Consider the following 24,645-nt stretch of genomic DNA (forward strand, 5'->3'; position numbering starts at 1 on the left):
TTCAGGGCCAAAGCTGTTTATTACCAGCTGATGCTTTTTCAGGAGCAAAACGTAACAGTTGGTACAAACCAGAAGATTTTGAGCAGACTAAAAATGTATAAACATGAGTGTATAAAATATGAGCTCATGAAACAGGCTGCATTTACTTCCATTAATAACTCTTAAGGGGAGACTTGTACAAACAATTGCTTTAGTAACATCAGGACAGGTTAAAAAATTAAAATTATCAGCGCACAAGCACTCACTCGAGGTGAGTTCCAGCTAAAACTAAAGTAAATGCTTGCTCAAAGAAGCAATGTTACTGGTAATGAGGAAGATTACAAAGTTGCAGTGGAAGAAAACAATAGCAGGGAATCCATCCCTGCTGAAGTAAATGAGAATATTGTCATATGTTTGAGAAGAACTGGTATTCCTCTGTTGGGATCATTTTCTTGTCCCCAATTCTCCTTTGATTCGAAATCTAACTAGCTTTGCCTGAAACATTATTGCCAAGGAATTGTTCTTAAATACCATTTTCTTACATACTTATGGAAAGAGCAAGCTGATGGAAACAGTGTGTGTGTGTATTTATATAGATATATGTTAAAAAAAATCTTGGGATTATGTTACAAAAATTAAGTTCTATACAAATAAAATACACTTCCTTTTTATTTCTGATTTGTCCTTCCTTTAAGATATTTTTAGACACAACTTCTGAAAAGGATTGTTTTGCCTACTGTCAAACATTTTCCAAAATACAAACTCCATTATACTAACATTAAACTCATGCTGATGTCATAAAAATCTATCTTCATCTTCCATGTTCATCTCCCACAGAAATTAGTGGGAAATCTGAGTAATGATGTGGGTAGAATCATTCCTGTATATTCTACGATGCATATACTTTAAAAGCAACACACACTTACTTACCTCCTTATTATATCCAATTCTAACCACATATTTGTTCTACATTTTTTTTCCTGATTTCCTTATGCACAATTCCTTTCTCATTCTGTTTAACATTCACTTTCTTTTGTCTTCTCATCGTGTTTGCCTACAGCCTTTCAGGAAATAATACTGTTTCAACATGGTGGGTCATGTTGTCAGTGAAGCACACAGAAGGCAGAGGGCTCTGGTCGGGTGGAACACATTTTATTAAGTGCACTTGCCAAAAGAAAAGTATGATTTTCAGAAAAAAAACTTGAAGTGTTCTTGTTATTTTCATTTGAATGAAGTTTCATTTGCATTGCTAGTAAGAAATAAGCAGGAGGTTACTATACATACCCTATGAAAGAGAGGAATCACCAGAACATAGAACTAGCAAGATACCATCTGTGATACAAGTGGAACATTCCCTTGCTATACTAAACAAAGTTGAATCATGTATACATAGCACTATAACATAATGCAGTTGAAAAAAACGTCATCTGGCTTAGATATCCCTTTGTTACATATTGTTTTCCCTTGCTGGGTTTCGTTCAAATATTTAGCAATGCACAACAAAGACTGACCTGTTTGATTTGCTGGATGTTCTGAAAAACAAATGTTATTTCCAATACTTCACAATTCAGCTTTTACAATTTGAAAGCAAACTGTGAATCCACAGACAGAATTCTGTCTGATCTGAACTTAGTGCTCTTTCACATTACTGTTAAAATTGGCTAGACCAGGCTCCAGCACTCTGAAAGTTGTCCAGACTGGGGTTTCAGTCTGGTATATTTTGCGCAGGGTTTGTTTCAGCTTAGTCAGGTTGAAAAGTATTAGGAAAAATGTAGCAAATTATTTTACCATGCTAAGTATGTCCCATTTAATACCAGAGTACCTCTTCAAAAAGAACTTCCGTGCATGATTTACACTACAAAATGTGAAAACCCTTGTGTTATCTACCAGTGTCTAACCTTCCTCTCTTGTGCTAGTCTATGAGTCAGTTGGTCTGCAGTCCTTAAAATAAATATATTACCCCCTGACATAGGAGACTATTAGGCAGTTAATAGTAGCTACAATGCTGTGTAATATTTGCTTGTGTTCAAACAGTAATTACTCAGAAACACAGTATTTCTTTAATAACTACTCTTGAATCATGTTAGGTTGCTCTCAAAGCCAAAATATCGTGATCAATTTTTTCTTAATAAGATATTGCAGAATAGGTTTCTAATCTTCTTGAGTTCTTTCTATGCCTCATTCCTGTTAATTCTGAAGATCTTCACTGCATTAGTATGCCAGTTACTAGGAAAAGTAAATGTGCTGCATAAACACCACTTGGTACCTTAAAGAGCTGGAACATCACTACAAATTGACAGCAAGGACACTCGGGAAGTGTCTAAAATATTCACCAGCTTCACCATGGCACTACTGAATAATAATCCTGGCAATTTTCAAGGTCTTTTCTGTCATGCTTGAAGACCTTTAATAAGGCTGAAGGTGTGTCCTGGGTTCAGCAGTAGCAGTCATTTTTCTCCTTCTTAGTGGCTGGTGCAGCGCTGTTCCTAGGTCAAAAGTCAAAACCACGGCACTGCACCAGCTACTAAGAAGGAGAAAAATGACTGCTACTGCTGAACCCAGGACACAACTTCAGCCTGATTAAAGGTCACGACAAGGTGAAGAATCTGCATGACAGAACAAGTCCTTATAATTGTCAGTAGTTTTTCATTCCTCCAGTACTCTTTTTCAGGCTTAGTTACTCTTTTAAGCTCATGAGAATACATTTCAGAATTCTTCATGTTATTCTGACAACTTTTTAACATAATTCCCAAACCCTACACAGGATGCTTTATTATATTTAGCAATCCTCTCCAAACACTATCAAATGACAGCAGATAATCAATGGTTGGGTGATCAGAATTCTGTGGTGATTAGCAAAGTTCATTCATAATTCACAGCCAGTAGCCCTAGTATCAAACTATTTATGTGACTTCATGGTTAAAGCAACAGATTTGGAAAATTTTCAGTGTGTATCTTTTGAAAATTGTCTGTATTACTACAGCTCTGCTGCCAGTCAGTGCTTTGTACAACATGTCAGTTCTTACTCAGGTGTCAAATACCAGACTGCCCAATATGTCTCCATTCACCTCTTCAGTTCCTTACTATCAGAACAGTGCTGTTCCGAAATACAATAGCTCTCCCATTAATTTTTTATTTAATGTAATCTGGAGAGTTCAGAAACACTGAGGCAAAGAGCAGACTTTTTAATTTTTTTTCCCCATTTAAATTGATACATTTGTCTTGCCCAAAATTTCATGCTCATCAGGAAGCATAAAGGTGTACTTCACCATGGTAAATCAGACTTGATGTGCAGGGAGCAATGAGCTAAGCTGTCAGAGAACAGCAGTAGTATGCAACACTTTATAGTGTGTATCTGTGAGGTCTATTCAAATTAATTATAGCAAGAATACTACTGTCAGTGCTTTTATATTCTAAGATGATATGGGTAGCAGTTATAGGTTTAATGCAGTGGCACTTTACACTCCTATGGCTAAACCATATTACGAATGCACAAATAAATATAACAAAGAACAATCATACAGAAGTCTCATGATTCATCTTGTGATGAGGGTTTCAATCCACCACACTTCTGATGTACACATCGGCAGCTCAACGACTCACCCTATACTGCTGTTACAGTCAATGAGGAAAAACAAATGCTTTGAGGCTACAATTCATCTGACCTATTTTAGATGAGATGAATCATAGGCTGGGAGTGCCTGTTCCCTTTGTTGACTAGAAAGGGAGACTCGATGATTGGCTCAGATGTAAATGCCTGCATCCTACATATCAGACATCTACACCAGCATGATGAAACCTACTCCTACTGACCAGATATACAGCGAATGACTCATGCAAATTTACCTTCAGGAGACACCATAATTCAGAACACTTACATCTAACAAGAATGGTTGTTAGCAAATAGACTAATGTGTTTTTTAGTAAAAGCTTTTAAAAATGCCTTAGCCAATGATTTTATAGATTCTTTTCTTAATGTATGAGAAAAATCGACTCTGAAATATGACTGACTATATCTCGTCTGTCTCATTTTGCCTGATGTGAGGTGCCTGCCCCCAGTGACATTAATGGCATATCCCCATGGATAAATACATTCCTCACTGTCTGGGGCAGGGTCATTTCCTCTGGCTACTCATCAGACCATGTTCCGGTCTATATGTTTCTATGTGTTTGAGCTGCACTTGTGTTCTGTGTGGCTCTAGCTTCTCAGGCTCACCACAGACACCCAAATTCTCTGTTTCACTGACACAGAGCCTGTGACCCGGCCGTTGCACACAAAACCCATGGCAGTATTATGTACCATGAGTCTTCCCAGAAGCTTTGGCAGGAACTCCTGAAAATGACAGCGAAGGTCTGAGACATTTTGCAAAATAACTTATAGAAAGGACACAGGTTATTTGCAGGGAAAGCAGTGCCACCTGGGATTCAAACAAAGGGAGCAAACTGTGCAGAGACTCCTCCACCCAGCATCTTCAAGAGCACAAAAGCCCTTCAAGGTTCCCCTTAGCAATTTCAGTCACTTCTGCTGTTTCAGGCATTTTGCCTGAAATACTTAAGTACTGCTGTTTTGAGGCATACTGCTCCTGAATACTCTGCTTAGCTTGTTCAAATGCAAAATTCAAAAGGTAGGTTCCCTTAAGTGAAAAAACAAGCTCCTTTCTGTTCTCTGAACCTGACAATGTCTACAGTATCTTGAATAATTTCTCCCCCACTTCCCACTCTCTTAACTAGGGATTTCTATTCTCTTCGGCTAGAGATTTTCAAAGCCTTAACTTACCATAAAGGCCAACTGAGAGAACTGTATTTGCTTTACTTTGGTCAATCTTCTTAGCATATCCATTGCTGTACATAGACAGATCCTGTCCTCATTTTTTCCCTTGAAATCTTCACATAATTGACATCACAGATGCATCTTTGTCAGCAATTTTCAGACTTTGGTTGGTTGTGTGTGCACATATGTGTGTTTTTGTGAGAGAGATGGATCTACAGAGCTCCTAAAGCATTCAGAGCTCATGAGATACTTGAAGCATGGTACTGTTACATTTCTACTGCTGCTTTTTAAAAGAATAACAATAAATCAAATAACAGTAGAGTTTGAATTAATGGCTAATTCAGGATTGTTTCAATGAGTTTCACTGGCTTAATCTGAAGCCTGAGGAGTAATAATGCAATTCAGAATTTTCAAAGACAGGTATTTAAAATTAACCTTAAAATCTAATAATTTTTAAACAGATATATTTTTTTATTCTTCCAAATTAGTAGTCTCACTGCCATTTCTAAAGCAATCAGGATAAGGAGGTGAATAAATGAGTTTGAAAATTTTCACCAGATTTTCCCATCTGTGAGAAATCAAGAAATTACACGTACACCAACCATTTACGTTTGACAGCACCCACTGTTTTTGTATAGAAGGTATTGAACATAGCACTGGTGTGAAAACAAGTTACCAAATTATCCTTTAAGAGAAAAGATTAGAAAATAAAGCTGAAAATGCAAAGAATAGATGACTATTGAAAATGATGGCATTTAAGAACACAGTACTTAAAAGAATGTCATACTTTTTCCGCTGCATGAGCTGCAGAGAAAGGGGAAAGGAAGGTAAAATTCCTTTCTCCACCCCCCCCCTTATGTAATTTTGACTTTATATTGCTTAATTATATCTGGTCTTTGTGATCATAATTTGTAGCTAGCCACTTAATGCTGAATAGATGAGACATGATTCTGGTCCATTTTTTGACTGGGGCAGTTGGCTAAAATTATGATAAAAAGGATAACATGCATTTAAAAGTTTATTTTGTATTCAAATAAATATATATATTACGTATAATGAACATATGAGCATTTATTAATTCCTTACATAAAAAATTAACCCATTTCCTGCAAGAAGCAGGATATTTTGTAGTTTCAGGCTTTGTGTTATTTATTGTAATTCTCGGTCTTTCTGTAAGCATTTTTTTAACTGAGAGACAGGTGTTTAAAGCAGCTATTTGCCTACATAGCACCAAAATGGTGTTCTGTCTGACTTCCTGAAACTATGAAATGCAAAAAACAAATCCTTTGAAGCAAAGCTGTAACTCCCTGAGAAATTCAGTATGGTGAATAGACCTAGCCTTAATGAAGTAAGCTCCTACAAGTTGAACTATGTGAAAGCAAGGAAGCTGTCTACTGCCTCATGGAGCCATTGATGTCTTGCAAAGAGATGCCTTGGTAACTTTCCTCCAGCCACATCTGTCTCCTGATCACAGCATCACTTGATCTTGTAGGATCAGTTACACCTGAGCAGACACCGCTCACTATGCTGGAGTGGAGTGGCTTTAAACACTAGAAAAAAGCACACTGGACACTTTGCTGAAACAAATGTCAACACTTCAGAGGTTCAGATCCCAGATTGAAAGAAAGGCTGGTATATTAAATAAATACCGCAAGGACCCTATTTAACAGCATGGTTGCTCTTGTATTTTAAACTACAAACATACAGAGAAAAACACTAAAATCAGTGAAGGAATTAAAAATTTGACTAAGTAAGTTAGAGAAGCAGAAGAAATAATGACAAGGAATAGGCTTGACTGAACAAACAAACAAAAAAACAGAATTAAAATATTTTTTTTTTCAGCTAAAACAGTTTTTGTTTAGCTGAAATCCATTCTTCTGCAAGCCTGCCTAAGCAAAAGCAAGTATTTATGTGTCCTATGTGCACATCACAAAACAACAGCATTGGCCATATGGGCAACCTCATGCCTTTCCCACACTGTGTGTGTTTTTAGTTTGCATCAGAGAGATTTTTGTCGGCAGGAAAGAACACATGAAGAGGTAAAAAAAGGCCCCAACAGGTGTCTCGCAAAGGGAGGTAAGGTTAACTTGGGGATGTTAATTCTCCTTCACAACAGGCACCGTGTTTGAGCCAAAGCAGTAACTCTCACTTTCTTCTCTGCTCAGTCATTACTAGAGTCTCCTGCTGCCTCTCCTCAGTTCTTATCTCTCCAGCTAATCTTAGTCTTAAATCTTTTTCTGTTATTACCAGAAAGATGAGAAACATGGCTGTGGGCTACTGGCAACGGTACATAGTGACAATACAAACTGTCAACTGAAGTCAAGCATCAGGATTTTATCATCTGTTTTTCTACGTGGTTTGAGACTCTGGTGAGACAATAGTGAAATGATGGCATTTGTGCAATGCAATGGATGCAATGTTACGTACACATAGCTAACATGACTATCTGCAGGCTCAGGTAACAAGAAGAGAGTTAATATTCTCTCCTCAATTTTAGTGGATTTAAGGAAATTGCTTTTTCAGTTTGAATCCCTCTGGTAGCTGGCTACATACTAGTAATTTCTCAGGAAAGAAAAAAGTCCTGCTCTTTGAAAGTGTGTATGTGAAAAGCTACAACAGTGAGAAGAAAGTAATATAAATAAAATCCTTTGTTAATAAATCCCTGCAAAACTACACAGTACAGATATGCTGCTGGTAGATGTCAACACCCAACCACCATTAACTTTCAACTTTGAAACAAATATGATCATAGAAGAAAGGTGTGTCTATGTTGAACTGCAGCTGCGATTCATAAACACAACTTTGAAGGACCAGACCTTGAGCAACAAGGTCGAGTGGAACGTAACCCTGACCATAGCAGGGGGGTTGGGAGTGGATGATCTTTAAAGTCCCTTCCAGTACAAACCATTCTATGCTTCTGTGAAATAGAAAACCCCTCTGAGAAACAGAGAGCACACTGTCACTCCCCTTTGCAGTACTGTTCCTTGGTGTCCTACATGTGGAATGATGCTGAAAATAGGAGCGGGAGACCTGGAACTCATCTTGGGTTGCAGCCTGATTTCACAAGGTATCTGTCTACAGTTAAACAATTATCCATGTTTATACAGAAACAATTAAAATCAACACTTTGGTGCTCTATGTATTCATGGATATTTCAGTATTCCATCTTTCAAATAATAAAGAACAATCCTCTTCTAATCTCTTCTTGAGACACAGTTTTCTAATCAAGATTTTTTCTCTCTTCTTCTTATGAAGTAGCACTAGGGTAACAACGCATTATGAGAAGCTGTATGCAGTTCCTGTTGAGTTGCATTTGAGAAACTTAAGGTTTATCTAGCCACCCCATTTTGGTCCCTGGTAAAACAAGTTTCCAAATATGTACATAGACCTCCCTCCATATTTAACATATCTATGATCCAAGGTTGTGGCTTAAATACTCAGGAAAAAAAAGAAAAAAGTTAGTATGTAAACATGCAATTCTGAATCATTTTTTTCCATCAGAATAGAGAATTAACAGTTGAATGTTTCTCATTCAGAGGCTGACTCTCCAGCAAATGTCTCAAAAGCAGATTAAACTGACTGAGATTAACTTTGAAAATGCCTGGATTTATACATGCACATACCATTTACAGCACATTAGTAAGTGTTACTTTATAAATGTCAAAAATGCATATCTGAAACAAATTAGCCCTGTGTTATGGAAAACAGACTTCCAAATTTACAGTTACATGATTCTCAAAACACTATCTATGTGTCTTTGCTTGGTTTCCTCTTAAATCCTCAATTTCTCTTATTTTTGCTTCTAATAAGTTAACTAAAAGCAATGGCTTTTTACAATTCATATTTCTATTGCATTACCTACAAGAACATTGTATCTGGGTAACACAGGTCAGCCAAAAGCTTGCATTTATCTCTCTTTGAGCTTGCTTGAGAGTCAGCTATTTTAATGAGTGATGGGCATGTACATGTCCTGAAACAGTAAACTCCAAGGACAAATTATGCTCTGCACAAAGCTGATGACTTCTTTACTTTGCTTTGTGCAGAGTAATTTGTCACATTTTCAAAATAAGTTTCTGTCTGATAACATCATCAGAAGGGTCCAACTCAAGCAGTATGATAGACTTAAGCAAATTGTTTACCTACAATTACATTAAGAGGCTAATCCTTTTTTCTGTAATTATACAAATGTCTCTTGGGCATCAGCTGAAACTGAAGTTTGTAGGTCCTTACATGGTTGTTGGTCAGCCACAAGGCTGGCTACTCTTTCAAAGGTGCCACACAAACACTTCCTGACCACACAACCAGCATCTGCCTTATCAGTCCCGTCTTTCTGAAGGAAACATGACTGGAGATTTAAGGTAATTCCCCCTTTACGCTTCCAAAATATGACACCTATTCTGGCTGCTGGGGCACATGGTGGCATCCCTTCTGGGTCAGGCCCATACTGCTAGGGACATTTAAGTTGTACATGTACATTTAAGTTTTCAAACCACTTATTTTTACACTGCTTATGGAACCCAGAGATGACGTAGCTAGATACTTGCCCCTACCAGCTCCAGAGCTCCAGGAGCTGAACTGCATACTTAACTAAACAACATTTTGACTGCATGGATCCTCACAAAACATCCCAGTCACCACCCATAAATCACCAGCTCATTCTCCCTACCTTAATCCATCCCTCCATAAGAATGCATTTAAAAAAATCTAATGAATGTTGAAACACTGATGTAAAAAAACCCCAAACATTTCAGACTGTGACCAGAATTGTCACTTTTTTCTGCTCCTACAAACAATAGGCCTTTTTTTTTTTTCTTTCTTTCTTGGAAGAATGTATTTGGATATTTATATGTCCTCAGTTGGCATACCAAACAGAGAAATGTTAAGACAACGCATGCAGCACTTGCCAAAGTAGTTCGCAATTTTAGCATGCTAGGCTGAGGCACAAGAGAAGACATCCCTGTGACAGACAGGGAGCCAGGCGGGGAGCAGCACATCACTTAGCACTGCTCTACAGGGCTTCATCCAGTGTAAGAGAAATCTGGCCTTATGTTGCTCCTCTGTCAAGGACTGTATTTCACACTTTATGAACCTGATTTTCCTTTCCTGATGAGTATGTTATAATTTTTTTCCAGTATTATATATATTATACTAATATATGCACAGTCTACCACAACTTATGCGCAATAAAATTTGTTATATACATACATATGGGCACAGATGGGGAAAAAAAAAATCCCCATTCATGCAGGCTATGAGGATGTAATGAGAAGAAAAACAACAAGAGGAGATGAAGAGGAACGAAGGATTACTCTAGCAAGTACCAATGTATATTAATGGTCAGGCATACTCCAGTACCACATCTGACAGTTTGTCTACCACCTCTAACAGCCAATGGCAATTCCAAGCTCACTCATATTCTCATTTATCATCACTGAACATGGTGCTTTATAAAAGATTTTCAGGGAGTGTTAGGACACCCACTCCACTGGAAGAATATTTGATTGCATTTGTAAAAGCCCAAGAGAATTTGCTTCTACATTACAGCCAAACAGCAAGAAGTCTTTCCAGTTTCCAAGGACATACTTGAAAGTGAGAGAAATTTGGTTGTCAATAGCCAATAGCTATGAACTTGTGAAGAAACTTCACAGGGATTAAAATATCGGCACTGTATATTCAGCCTATTCAAATTTCTTGTTTCATTCTCAGTCACATGAAGACGTGAAACCATCAGTGACATGAATAGTAACTATATAAGGAAAAACATAATAGGTCATGGATTATTAACAAAAGACAATTGAAAGCCCCTCTTCACATGAAAAGATATTCCCTCTCTCTTAATCATGAGATGGTCTTTGCACAGGCTAATTGTATAACATTTTCAAAAACAAGAACTTTTGAAAGTGCCCTTTTGAAGCTGCTGCTTTCCTGGTCCTGTGCAGACAAGAACTGGGACTGAGGTTTTGCAGCAATCTGAGCAGTTTTCTTTCAAAGCAGATTTTCATCTTGGAAGGAAAAGCACAAGTAAAACTCAAAGTAAGATAAGCTTTATGAAAAATTTGTCAGTCGTTTAGCAAAATAAGAAAGTTCAGATAGAGAGGAACATCTATTATGCATAGCTAGAAAGATGTCTGCTTCAATTTGCAGACCTCCATATTACTCCTGAAATGAGTGCCAAGGGAAGCACAGCACTCTATTCCCTCCCAACATCTTTCTGGGAGTGTAATGGTACTTGCAGAAGATGTTTCCATCAGGCTGCCCTAACACACCCTTTAAGTGATTCCACCCACAACAAGCTTCCTTTAATTTCTAATTGCTCACAATGTGTACCTACAGCACACAGGAACTCATAGGAAGACCTCGGAGAACTGTGAGGAAGCTTAGTTGGCTGGGCAAGATGACACCACGCTTGGAGAAAAGCAGAACATTGACGCTGGATGTGTATGCTGCATTTGAGACAGCATCAAGGTGATGAGGTGCTGATGGCCATGGACAGCAGAAGAAAAAGGGTTAGAGGAGAAAACTGGGTTGATGAACAGTGAAAATGGATAGGATTATGAGCAATGCACAGAGATACCGCACTGAAGCTTTGAGAAGAGCAAGGCAACAGAAGACAGCATACAAGGGACACATGGGGCTTTGGACAATGAAGCGGAAGGCAGCAACTGTGGATCATGGGGTAGGCTGAGGCAACGCCTCTGTGGAAGACAAAGGACATTGAGAGGAGAGGCAAAAGCAGCACTGCCTGGCCCATATAGAGAAGGACAAGATGCAAGATGTGACGAGTGGTATGCCAATACAAATAAATACTGTCGGAAAATGCCAACTAACTGCAACCAGAGATGTGACCAAAATCAGTGTCAACCATGTTCTTACTACAGACATAACTGTGGTGTAAGTGAAAAATAAGCATACAGGTGTTTTTAAACACTTCCCTTTTAGTTTGGAGTGACCACTTTGGTTTTTTTTAATGGAGGTAAATTAAGATGGGAACATACTTAAAAACCCATAACCCTGAACATAAAATGAAAAAGGAAAAAAAAAAACCCACAGAAAAATAAACCCAACCTTACTTTTTTTGCTTGTCATTTTATGAAAGACAGAACAGTAACTTCCCATCTCAACCTGGAACAGGGTAAAGTTCCCTACACCTTCAGGGTTTAAGCTTTGAATCAACATAAACAATTGCCGCAGTTAGCTCTGATGGACACTGGAGATTACTGATGGGCTGGTATAGATTCAGGATGCAAGACATTTGCTGTAAAGCTAAGGAAGGGTGCACTTTTTTATGGAGAAACTTACTTGGCTGTTAGAAGACACCCAGCAGGCAGGTGTCAGGCAGTTTTTCACTTCCAAAGGTCCCAAATGCTGGGGCCACCCTCCTAAGTGGTACCCACACATAGCTCCATCCATTTTTGTTTCCTTCTCAAATCAGTTGCTGATTCCTGCCTCTCCTCCCAGCAGAGCACCACGCAAAGGTCAGGCAAAGCCTTTGAGATTAAACTGTAAGTGATTAAAATTTCCATTATTTTGTGAACTTGTTCCACATATTAAAGAGCCCTAATGGAACTTGCACGCATTTGAGCAGGTAGAAAGGCACATGATGGCAGGAATTAAGGAAATTAATTCCTGTGCTTTGAACTGAAGTAATCTTCCAGAATGTAATTGGCTTTCAATCATTCACACAAAACATGCCCTTCACCTTTAAATGGTAATTCATTTTACCATACAGGTTTTGAATGCCATTTACATCAGGCTTTAAGAAAGCTCACATCTCCTTACTAGAATACAGCATGTATGTTTTATGCAGGAGGAGACCATGTCAGAATGTAATTCAGATTCCTGACGTGTACCTATATGATGTATGTACATATACGTACCTGTATGTACCCATTTCAGTGACCCCTTAGCAAGGGGAAATGTAGAACACTTCCTGGGCAGATATCAAGCAGCAATTTCCCCAGCAATGCAAGGTTATTAACGGCAAGTCTCCCAAAACGTCTGCCGTTTCCTTGCTGTCCTTCCCCATGAGACATGGCAAAGTGAGTATAAGTGTACAAGACTTTCCAGGGCTGTGCCTAAATCACACCAGATCTGTGCATATCATGGTGAGAGTAAACATAGCTGTATCTGTTTCAATAGAACCAACTGAAATCTGGAAAATCTCACCATGGAGAACTCTCCTTCTGTGAAAGAAATACTACGGGAGAAATACCTGGAAGCACTGAGCTTGGCATAGTTGCTTCTGGGGTTGCTTCAGCCCACCCTCTTCAGTTGACATAGCAGCAACATGTGCATGATGATGAAGTGCATCCTTCTGACGAAATGGCCTTCTGCAAGCCAGGTGCAGTATTTAAGTCTTTTTTTTTTTTTTTTTTGTCTGTATTTTCCTTTTGCATGTCACATCCTATCATTCAGCAACGTTTTATCTCTCTCACACTAATATCAGCCCTGGCTGACAACCAGGGGACTGTGATGTTGGCACCCCTGCCAAATGGTCAGACATATCCTGGACACAGATAACAGATGCTTGTACTTAAACTGGGAGTCATTTGCATCTCTGTGTACCATGGATTTTTTAAAGCACAGTTTTACTAATGAAAAGAAATGTGTAATTCTGAAATAGTAATACTTTCCTTTGAAAAGCCAGGTTTGCTAATGGATTGCCATCTGTTCAACCCTTTGCCAGGAAATAGATTTGTCCCGCTTACTGAAAACAGTATTAGGGCGAAACTGTAGATTACACACTGGATTTCTGAGCCGTTTAATTTAAAGCACTTTGTTATTTCACTAAAAATAACTTCAGATTCTCCTTCACTACTAATGGTGGTATTTGAGTCATCCAGCAAACTGTCTTTAGAGTACTTTGTGTGGTGACTTGCTCTCAATTAGGTTCCAGAGAAGGTGCCTACCTCTCCTTTACCATTTTGAAACAGAGTTCATCAGGTTTCATTTGCACAGATTTTACAACAAGAAGCTCTCTATCTTGCTTCAAAAGCCCATCTTAATCCACCAGAAAATAAAAAAAAAATAAAATTAAAATTAAAACCCTTTTTTAAAGGCATTTGCCTCAATCATGCTTTCAAGACTACAAGATTTGTATGTGCTGGGAGTCTCTCGGAGCCTCTGGATGCAAGTTAGGAAGGACACCCTGACAGTTCAGGATGCTGTATTAGAAGCTGTTTGGCCTCTCTGATGGAGCCATAGGAGCAAACCGAATCAGAACAGTAAATTACTCTCCTCGGTAATCCACAGAAATCTAATAACATTTCTGCAGGACCTTATCACGGGCACAAAGGCACTGCAAGGGAGAGAGCCAATTTTTACAGCCTGGAGCTAAAAGCTGAATTTAAACATACCTTCAAGATTTCAGCACCCTCGTGCATTACCTTGGTGAGGTTACAGACACACTGTCGAGGCTGGCAAAGCACCACCAGCAGCAGCTCTCTATACCCGGACTACAGGAGTAGTTGTCTACCTGAATACACAAACGCGCTGCAAGGTTGGGGAACATCACCAGCGCCAGCGAACGGGTAAGTTACAGTCACTGACCTCTTCCCCACACTCCTCGCCCCTTCGCCAGCCCACTAGAACGCCGCAGTCAGCCACCAAACGCCCGTCCCCGGGGAGGTGCGCGCTCCCAACTCAGTGCCGGTACGGCCGGCTCCCCTCCACGGAGCAACCGCCGCCGAGCCACCGGCGAGGCTGTTACCGCGGGGCGGCCAAGGGGAAGCCCCGAGGAGCGTTCCCGGCGCCCGGCAAAGCAGCTCGGAGCGGAACGCTGGCAGCGGAGCCACATCCCGAGGGATGCCAGCGCTACCCCCTGCCCGGACAAAGTTTTATTTCCTCCATTTCAGCCTTTCTCCTGACTCCCACCTGAGCCTCGCGGGGAGGCGCCTACCCATTGCCCGCTGCCGGCAGAACCGCCGCGGCAGCAGCGCCCGCTGCGCTGGGACTGCGGGGAGAGACCCGTCGCTCCGCCGCGGCGGCCCTCGGCCACGGCGCAAGACTGTAGGGCGGCCGGACGGCCCAGCGGGGGGCGGCGGCAGCGCGCAAAGCGGCGGCGGCCGCGCTTACCTCTGTCCAGCGTGAGCGGCTGGACCGCTGTCAGTGTCGCCATGTCTGCGGCGGGGCTGGAGCCCGAGTGACGCGCGGCTCCGCCACCGGCGTGGAGTGCGGGGAAGGGCGGGGAGGAGGCTGGCAGGGAGAGGGGGCGGAGGAGGAGGGTGGCTCCGTGGGAGGAGGAGGCGAGCTGGGCGGAGAAGGTGCCCAGGGGCGGGCGGCCCGGCACAGACGGGGCGCCACGATGCAGCGGGCGCAGGGCGGCCCTGCGGGGCCCGCAACGGGCTGCCGGCATCGCTGCGCCGCCGGAGCTGGGCCTGGCGGGATGTCCTCGCCTCACCGCGCTCGCCTCAGGGCCGAGTCCCGGAGCCCGCAGGGGCCGCAGCAGCCGGGCCGTGCACGGGGGTGTGGGGCAGGCAGCTGCCGGTCCCAGAGCCCCGTGGATGCCGCAGCGGCCGATGGCGGCTGAAAGAAGGGTGAGGGCGGGGAGCTCTGCAGCGCCGCGGGGCGGGGAGGGGAGGACGGGCGGGGGCCGGATCCGGCGGCGCTGCCTTGCCTGGGCCGGGGGCGGTGGGGCGTGACGTGCTCTGATGTGCTGCGCTGCGCTGCGCTGCGCTGTACTGCGGCTGGAGGGCTGTCAGGCAGCAAGCCGGGACGGTGCTTCAGGGTGAGGAACCTCCTCGGCTGCTGGACGCAGGGGATGGAAGTCTGCGTGAGAAATCAGGAGAGGAGGTATCTAGGACTTGGCCGAAGGGACGTGTACTGTAACAGCCCGTTTGGATGGATGACACTGTCGGCCTCATCCTATGTCCGGCCATCACCTCTTTTCGAGCTGCTGGGTAAAGCTCAGCCATCCTCGAGAAACCCAAAGTTCTCCATAAAGCAAACCCAACGTGTCTCCACAGTGTGGGGTCGAGTCCTCACATTCACAGAGCAAGCTTTGTGTGGTGACCATGCATGGTGGCCGCCTCTTCCCCATCAGCTGCAGCTTGTGTGAGCTTGGAGACCTTGGTGAAGACCATCCGTGAAGGTGGAATTACAGCCCAGAGTTCTGCGAGGTTTGTTGGCAGCCCTCTGGTCGTTGACCCTAGGTCTTCACATGAAGTCAAAGGAACCTGTTTAGCTGCCATCCGGGAAAGGTGCAGCAGTGTGGCAGAGTACTACAGAGTTTCTGCTGCCTTCCCTGTGGTGGGCAACAATGTAGAGGAACGACTGAGTGAAGAATGTAATCCTTTTTAAGTATTTATTGCCCTTTAGTACCTGTGATCTTGTGTTCACCCAGGGAGCACTGGGATGGGGTGCAGCATTACTCCAAAGGGGAGTGGCACTCAGCTACCTGACAAGCCACAAGTGACTTGAAAGTACAGCAAGTGCAGTTGTATGTCAGTAAAAGCTTTCAACTGCAAGGGTGTTTAAGCGCTAGTATAGATAACGAGGGAAGGTGTGGAAACTTTGTCATTAAAAATTTTCAGAGCAGATTAAAAATTCATTTGTCCATTCTAAAATCAGAGAAATTTAATATGTACGAACCACCCACTTCTGATAAAATTAATTCAGCACAAAGTTCTTTAACAAACAATAAACAAACAGTAAACAGTAGCCCATTTGGGTATCTTGACAAGAAGATGTTTCAGTCGGCTAAAATACCAGTCAAGAAATCAGTTCCTGGCCAGCAGTCAGTTCTTAAAATCAAGTTTAACAAAGATTTTTTATTACACGTGTTTTATGTACTTGCATAGGAGCTGGATTGACATAAAGTGTAACAGCAGCTCTTAAGTAGTCACAGTACTGGATTCATAGTCCTGAACAGAGAAGAAGTACACATTTGGAGCTATAACAACCTAATGTGACAACACTCAAAATGTTATGACACTTGAAAAGAATCTATTAGAGATATAAAAGTATGTTTAAATAATATTAAAAGCAAGGTGCCAAGTTAATTAGCCATCCAAGTTGCTTTCTGTATAGGACTTAATAACCCTCAGACTTGCTCTATTAAACTGCCATCTTGCAAACACACATTTTGAAACAAAATACAATTACAACAGCAGCTTTTCTGTCAATAAATACATAGTGTTAATACCAAATATGTAGCTTTTTAGAAACATACAACTTTGGAAAAAATCAGTGTTTGAGCTTGAGCAGAGTGCCTGTGGAAAGAATAAGCTTATTCTGGTTTTATCATTTTTTATCTACAGCTGGTCAGATTTTGTCTGCTCTGCCACAAGGGCTAATTGGCACTTGGATGACAGACTTGAATAGGAGTATTAGCTGCACTCAAGGAAGATGAAAAGCAGCATTTGCTGAAATTAAACATTTCATAATCAGCACAACTGCATAGTTAATGCTCAAGAACATTAAAGAGCAAGCTGAGGCATACTTTAAGAGGCTGAACTGGGAAAATTGCAGAAGTTATCCACCTGAATTCAGTGACTGGATAAAGGGTGTGAAATGAGGCAGGAAACTCTTGCTTTGTCACCTCCCAGGGGAAATAGTGGACTCTAATAGCAAAAGTTAGCAGTCCAGAAGAATGACTGCTAGCCTGCTTGCTATCTTGGAAGGTACTTTTTAGACAGAAGCAACTTCTCTGACTCTCAGTCTTCTTGCAGATTCCTTGGGGTGTATTGGAGCTTTTAATTAAATTATACATGATGTTTACTGAACCAAGGAAACTAGACTGAATTAACAGATTTTTATATTGTATGGACTGCAGACTGGCTTATTGATAGACCTTTAACATGTAGTCAGTGGTCAGGTGCCACTGAACAAGGTTATTGCTAATGAGACAGCTGTAGAATCTCTGTGGCTAAATTTTGAAATAACATCTAGTATGCCATTCAGAGATCTAAATAAAGGCTTCAGTGGCTATGAGTTTAGACAACACAGATTATTAAAAAATGAAAAGGATCACTGTGAAAGTGGGTAAGCCTTGAAAGCTGTTGCCCACTGAGGCTGTGAAACCTCAGTCCCTCAAGATTTTCGAACCTGACTGGGAAAGAGCCTGGGCAGCCTGTGTTTACTGGGAAATTTGACCGCTTTTCAGTAAGAGGTTGAGTATTTTTCAGGCCCTTTTCAACCTAAATTATTATATGGTTCTGTAATAAACTGCCCAAATTACTGGTAAGAATTATCTGAATAGTTGATTGAATTGTTACAGTTAAAAATTTATATGTTCTAATGCTGCGGCTAGTAAGTGATGAAGAATGCCATGATTACTTCTGAACTGGAGATTGTTTCAGGGAGGGGTGCTGTTGCATAGCAGGCTCAGTATAAGTCCTTAGTGCGATGTTGCCAGAAGGGAGAATGCAATTCTTGAATATATAAACGGGGAATAGGAAATACAACTAGGGAAATGATCTTTCTTGTGTACTTAGCATCCATAAAACAACTGACTGGAATACTGTGCCCAGACCTGGTGTTGCATTTCAAGATTGAAAATCAGCTTTGGCATGAGATTTAAGGACCTCAGCAAAGCTTATCAAAGAAAAAGGTTAGAAGGAACTGAATTACTGTGTGTAGGTCCATGCATATGGAAGAGGAGTAACAGTGGTGGGATTTATAGTCTTTAGATGTATAGTCTTACATCATAAGGTGATCCCGTGACTGGAAGTTTAACAAATTAAATCTTGAGTGAGATGTACTATTCGAGCAATAAGGATAACATAGAGACCAATTACTCGTTGTTTGAAATCTTAACAAAATCAGAAGTCTTTCTAAAAGGCTTGCTTTGATCTAACTTCTAAGGAAAAGTGGAATAATAGAGGTATTCAGGACTTTTATGACCCTTTAACTTCCCTCAAGGAACTGGTGCTGCAATGGCCAGAGAATTATTTCTACAAAGCACAGTGCAATGCAATGTGGGAAAACCCAGCACCACTCTGAATGTATTCACTGGCTGCCAGAATAGCTCATCTCACCTTGTTCTAAGCTTTGCATGGGATGATTCATAGAATCATAGATTCATAAGGATGATTTGGATTGGAAGGGACCTGAAAGACCATCTAGTTCCAATCCCCTTCCCATGGGCAGGGACAGCTTCTAATAAACCAGGTTGCTCAAAGCCCCATCTAACCTGGCCTTGAATACTTCCAGGGATGGGGCAGCCACAATTTCTCTGGGCAACCTGTGCCAGTGTCTCACCACCCTCATAGTGAAGAATTTTTTCCTACTATCTAATCTAAATCTCCCCTCTGTCAGTTCAAAGCCATTCCCTCTTGTCCTATCCCTCCATGCCCTTGTAAAATGTCACTCTCCAGATTTCTTGCAGGCCCCCTGTAGGTACTGGAAGGCTGCTTTAATGTCTCCCTGGAGTCTTCTCCAGGCTAAACAAGCCCGACTCTCTTAGCCTGTCTTCATAGGAGAGGCGCTCCATACCTCTGATCATTTTCATGGCCCTGCTCTGGACTCGCTGGAGCAAGTCCACATCCTTCTTATGTTGGGGGCCCCAGAGCTGGATGCAGTACTGCATGTGGGGTCTCATGAGAGTGGAGTAGAGGCAGAGAATCACCTCTCTCCACCTGCTGGACTCGCTTCTTTCACTTCTTTTGACGCAGCCCAGTTGGCCTTCTGGGCTGTGAGAGCACACAGCTTGGTCATGTTAAGCTTCTCGATTAATTAAGATGCTGCCCCATGACTGGAATACTGTGATAAAGTCAGCTACTCACTTCAGTACCAGAGCCACCTCTACAAGAGGTTGATGCCCTGTTTAACTATGGAGGTGCGTGGCAAGTGGCTGGTATGGCACAGCTTAATCTGTGTGTCAGTTACACAGCACTGTTTTATGCCTTTAGCCATATTCTGGTTATTAGTCATTGGACTAAATGTCTTATCAATGCTAAATTTCACCTTGGGTACTTACGTTTGGGTTCCTACCCAGGTTTCCCATGAAATTTCAGTATGCTGCAGGAATTTTCACATCCAGCTTTACATTTGAAGGTTTGTTGGACAGCTACTTTATTTCGCCCCGAGGCCACGAAATACATGATTTTTACTATGGTATAGTTATATCTTATGACCTTTTTTGTTAAATGCAGCACGTTACTCCACTGTTCCTGTATTGACTTGATGGTTCTGTGGAATGCCACTTACTCAATTTGCAGGATAATCAGCTGTATCTGTCATTCCCCCATTAAATATAGTTTATGTTTGCATATTGTGTGAAATACCAGGTTATTTCAGAGAAGATTCCAGGTACAGAGAACTGTCAATACCCTAGATCACCTTCTAGGACTGATTCAGAACATGCATTCAGCCTGTTCTCCTTTTTATGCTTCATTTGTGCCTTGGACTTCAGCACAACTAAAAGCAGAGATTGTGATAGTGTTATAATATGAGCTGTGAATTCTCGAAAGACTGAGAATTTTTGTCATCATTCAGATTTGCTTTTTGAGTGACATTTTGCATCTACAGGAGAAAGAATCCTTCCTTTTTTAAAATTCTATTGGTTATTTCCATTCAGTTTCCATGGCAGAACTTGCTATGTGAGAAATCTAATGGTTTAAGAGCCTTTTGTTTATTGGGCAAAGAACTGTATCAGTTACACATAAGAAATGTGATTTAGTGCTTTCTGAGAGCTATATGCATTACTCACAAGTACAGTTCATTTTGTCCCAGGAGAGCCATGCCATCACAAATAATATTTCAGGTGAGTTAGAAAGTCCTACTGTGGGTGCATAGCTGTGTATATATAGTTCAGTGTTCTTCCACTGTACTGCCCTGTACTACAGGACTATACTTTCCTACAGGCCTCATTTCACATTCTGATATCATATAATGGATGACTTTTTGCAGATAGGTAGCGCAATTACCGTTTTCCAAAACACTGAAGCCAATTTGTCCTTTAAAAATATTTCCTTTTTTTTTTTTGGTTTTGTTAAAGATTCAACTGCAGTTGACAACAGGGAGAACAGAAATTCTCCTTGGGCTATACTGAACTTTAGGTGAAGGATCTACTCAGTCCAGTGAGTTCCTGCCTAAGGGGTAACAGGTTAAAACTTAAACAGGGGAAATTTAGATTGGATATAAGGAAGAAATTCTTTAGTGTAAGGGTGGTGAGGTTGCCCAGGGAAGTTGTAAATGTTCCTTCCCTTGTGGTGTTCAAGGCCAGGTTGGACAGAGCCTTGGGTAACATGGTTTGGGAGGTGTCCCTGCCCATGGCAGGGGGGTTGGAACTATATGATCTTAAGGTCCTTTCCAACCCTAACTATTCTATGATTCTATAGCCTGTAAGTCTAAGTAGTGTCTTTAAAAACAGCTACTGCAAAGCTAAGAAAAGCAAACCTGTTCCTGGTAGGCTTATATTTTGTGTTTGGGGAAGTGGGCTGTGCCTTGGTGAGCAGGGTCCACTTTTTCTTTCAGGCAGGGAGGCATTTTAGCAGTTACAAATCAGACTTTCAATCCATGATTGCCTTTGGATACCTTTGAAAACTGAAACTTGAATCTATTTCCCTTTGTTACCATGACTTATTTTGACTGATTTAAGGATTGGATCATCACTTAAAGTTTGTCAGTACTGAAGACCTTTGAGAAGAGTGCAAATTATCCTCTGTGAGGTCACAGGCGTCTTCAGGTAGCTAGTTTGATGCCAGATCAGTTTTTTTTTCGTATACAAGCACTGTATCTGCAGTCTTAACATATCCATAATGCATGAATTCATAGTGTTTTTAGTTATTTGAACTGAACAAAAGCATTGATTTGCTCATCTCATAGACCAGCATGATGAATTATCCATCTACTTTGTCCAGTCTATTAATATACATTTTGGATAAAATTTTTGGATCAATGTTATTTCTTAACAAGAACCCTCTAAGTGAAGGAAAAAAAACCCAAACCAAACAAGTAGACCTGTCCATGGGAATATGTTTATTGGTTGTGCTTCATTGGGTTTCCCATCGTTTCCATCAAAACAATTCTATCCCTATATAGAATGATGACAGAGAAAGAATACATGGTTGTGAACTTACAGTGACAGTTACGAGGAGGTGCATAGTCCAGTATGTAGGCATAGGGGAGACAAGTGCAAGGACAAACCACAGTATCATAAAATTGCCACAGCTAATTAATTTGGGAGTGTGAGTAGTGCAACAGATAAGACTGGCTATAAACTTTGTATTTTCTGTAACTATTAGTCCTGTGTTAATTTTCATGTGCGATCAGTGACATTCTGATATGCAACTGAAAATGGGTGGGACCTTGATTGCAAGGAGCTATTGTAATTAACTCTGATTTTAGTATACTCTGTAAGTACCTTTTTGAGCCATAAAATTTATGATTAAAAAGCCGTTTTGGGATCTAGAGTGCATTTTTAGATTTTAATTGGGAAGTGGAGAAAAGGAAGCTACTTGCAAAACTGATGTGTTTAAAGACATACGAGGTTTAAGTTAGGCTTAAGTATTTGAAATCATTAATTACTTGATTAAGCTACACAGATAACCATGTTTGACAATCTGAGGGTTCAAAAGCACCAACAAACCAATGAAGAATAAAAAACCATGACAACTGGGAGAAGTGTTGTGACTTAAATGAGCAGTATTTCTGTTTCAGTCTTGCTTTTTGTAAAAAAAAAATGGGAAAAGGTTAATTTTATTTTAGGTTTCAGAAGACAGATGATGATTGTACTGAAGCTTTCCTCTGGTTGTTTTTAATGACATGCTCACAAGAGATGGCAGTATTTAAGTACTGCTCGGGACCATAACGCCAAGGCTGCTGCTGACTGTTATTGAGAATAATACTTTGTCTTCAGAAGGAAAGAGAGTCAAGGGCAAATATGATTAAGTTGTCTTGGTCTAAGAACCAGTTTAATGATCACTGCTGCATCTCCAGTCAACATGACCTCAGAGCTGATCTGTGTGACATTGTGAACAATTACATCACATCTGGTCACTGCAGTGCAGTCATGCTCACTTGCCAAGTTACTCTATTTTCTTGTGCATCCCAGGGGCAAAACCGGCTTCAGGGCCTGTGTGGGTTTTGGGTTTGTACAGATGCTGATATGGCTGTTTATAGTCCCTGTATTTTAGTAAACTTGTTTGTCTGGAGGCAGTTTCAAGTCTTGGTTCCTGAGCTGAAGAGTCTGCAAGACTAATCTTGCCAACATCTGGGCATGCTCTGTCTTTGCTCTCATGGCAAACGTACTTGCTTCAGTGCAGTTAACTAATGTGAGAACATGTGCCTGAGTCTGTTCAGAATCTAATTAAATGGCATATACAGTATTTTCCTCACGGAAGGCCTTCAGAGAAGTCTGAAATGTACAGATTTAAGGTTCTTGGCTGATTTTCTGGATAACTTATTTCTAATATTCAGAGGAACATTTCCTCTTGGCACTATACTAACAGTATTCTCCAACACATGCTGTTGTCCATCTGCTCAGAGCCCGCAGATGACACCGTTCTGGTAAATGTGCTCTTCATTAACATCCAAAGACATCAAATTTACCTACAAGTTGACCCATGTTCCGTTCCAGGCAGGAGAACAAATTCTCAATTCTTTTTCCACTCTAATGGCTGCAGCTCTGTCAACAGTTTATATCTTACTTATCTTAAGTTTATACAATGTTGCAGATGGAGTCATGCACTTCACTCGTGAGAGAGAAAGTGACAATAACTTCAATGATGTAAACCAGTGAGATAACAAAGTTCAGTGATAAACATGACAGTGGTTTAACAGGGTTTGATGGTAAGGTACACTTGAGTATTTACTGCATAGAGGAGAAGGTCAGAAAAATGTGTCAAGGAGGACCTCCCATTGAGTCATGAGGTTTGGAAGGGGCCCAGACTCCTTCTCAGTGATGAGTCTAGGTATGGCTGGATCCACTCTAGTCCCAGACTTGGTCAACAGTTTATGTCTGGAGGATTGTACATGTATGATCAATCCTTTATATCACTTAGCTAAGGTTTCAAAGTTTAGCATGCTATTAATCACTTACTGAGAATCTGCTGCAGCAAGAAATCTCTCAACCTTGAGGAGTAACTTTGAGAGGTGTCCCTGCTCAAGGGGAGATCCTGGCGTGCAGCCCACTGCTGTGCAGGGTAGTTCAACAGGCCTTGGGGTGTCCACTGTTTATAGAGATAATTGACTTATATTTGCATACCAGCAAGAAAATCATGTCACTGTTCTAGACACCCCTTGGCTACCATATTTCCATCCATCCCTCGATGTTCAGAGTAAGCTGGATGCAGCCATCATAGCCCCCACTGGTGGTTATGGCTTTGAGCTGCTGGGGGAGCCTGCCACCACACCCAGTTAAGGAAATTCCTCTCATGGATGTGTAGTTAATTGTGCCATATGAGCAGCTCTTGGAGGCAGTGGGGCTAGCATAGTGACCACTGGACACTTGCCAGCTTGTTCTTGTTGATAATTCATGTGAGGGCATCCTAGGCTGCGTGTTGTTTGTGTCTCCCCAAAGGACACGCTGCTTGGCAGTGATTCACAGGCCTGTTTAAACATCTTTCCAGAAATGACCTTCTGCTATGACCTATTGTGAAACTCTAGATTCCTGACACTAGATAAATTGGGACATAAGAGACAACGCAGTCACTCATAACTAAATTGGTGAGAGTTATGTGAGTTGACGAATCATACAGAACTCAAGCATGGACATGGGAACCAACATTACTTTGTGGTCTGTACCCTGCAGTAGCACAGGAAAGTAAGAGTATCTCGAACCAGGGCCTTTGGCTTTGCCAGAGAGTGAGGTGGCAGGGCTAGGGAGAGAAATTATCAGAGAGAAATCATGTCCTGGCTTGATACTGCTCTGCTTGTTTTTTTCTGAATCCAACTTTCTCCTTTGACTTAAGTATTTTTATTTTTTTAAATTGTTTCTCTTTTGGTACAATGCC

The 24,645-nt window shown here is 41.3% G+C and overlaps 1 protein-coding gene across 2 annotated transcripts in view; it reads right to left on the reverse strand.

Annotated features, from left to right (window-relative positions):
- Positions 1–15,240, reverse strand: part of LIN7A (lin-7 homolog A, crumbs cell polarity complex component) — a 49,320-nt gene extending 34,080 nt beyond the window's left edge. For both annotated transcript variants that reach the window (XM_065669545.1, XM_065669554.1), the window contains exon 1: positions 14,825–15,240. In XM_065669545.1, the coding sequence (XP_065525617.1) occupies positions 14,825–15,104 (280 nt within the window). In that variant the 5' untranslated portion in view covers positions 15,105–15,240. The remainder of the gene's footprint in view (positions 1–14,824) is intronic.
- Between the last annotated feature and the right edge of the window lie 9,405 nt (positions 15,241–24,645).

Source organism: Lathamus discolor, chromosome 1 (genome assembly GCF_037157495.1).
Source record: "Lathamus discolor isolate bLatDis1 chromosome 1, bLatDis1.hap1, whole genome shotgun sequence".
Lineage (NCBI taxonomy): Eukaryota > Metazoa > Chordata > Aves > Psittaciformes > Psittacidae > Lathamus > Lathamus discolor.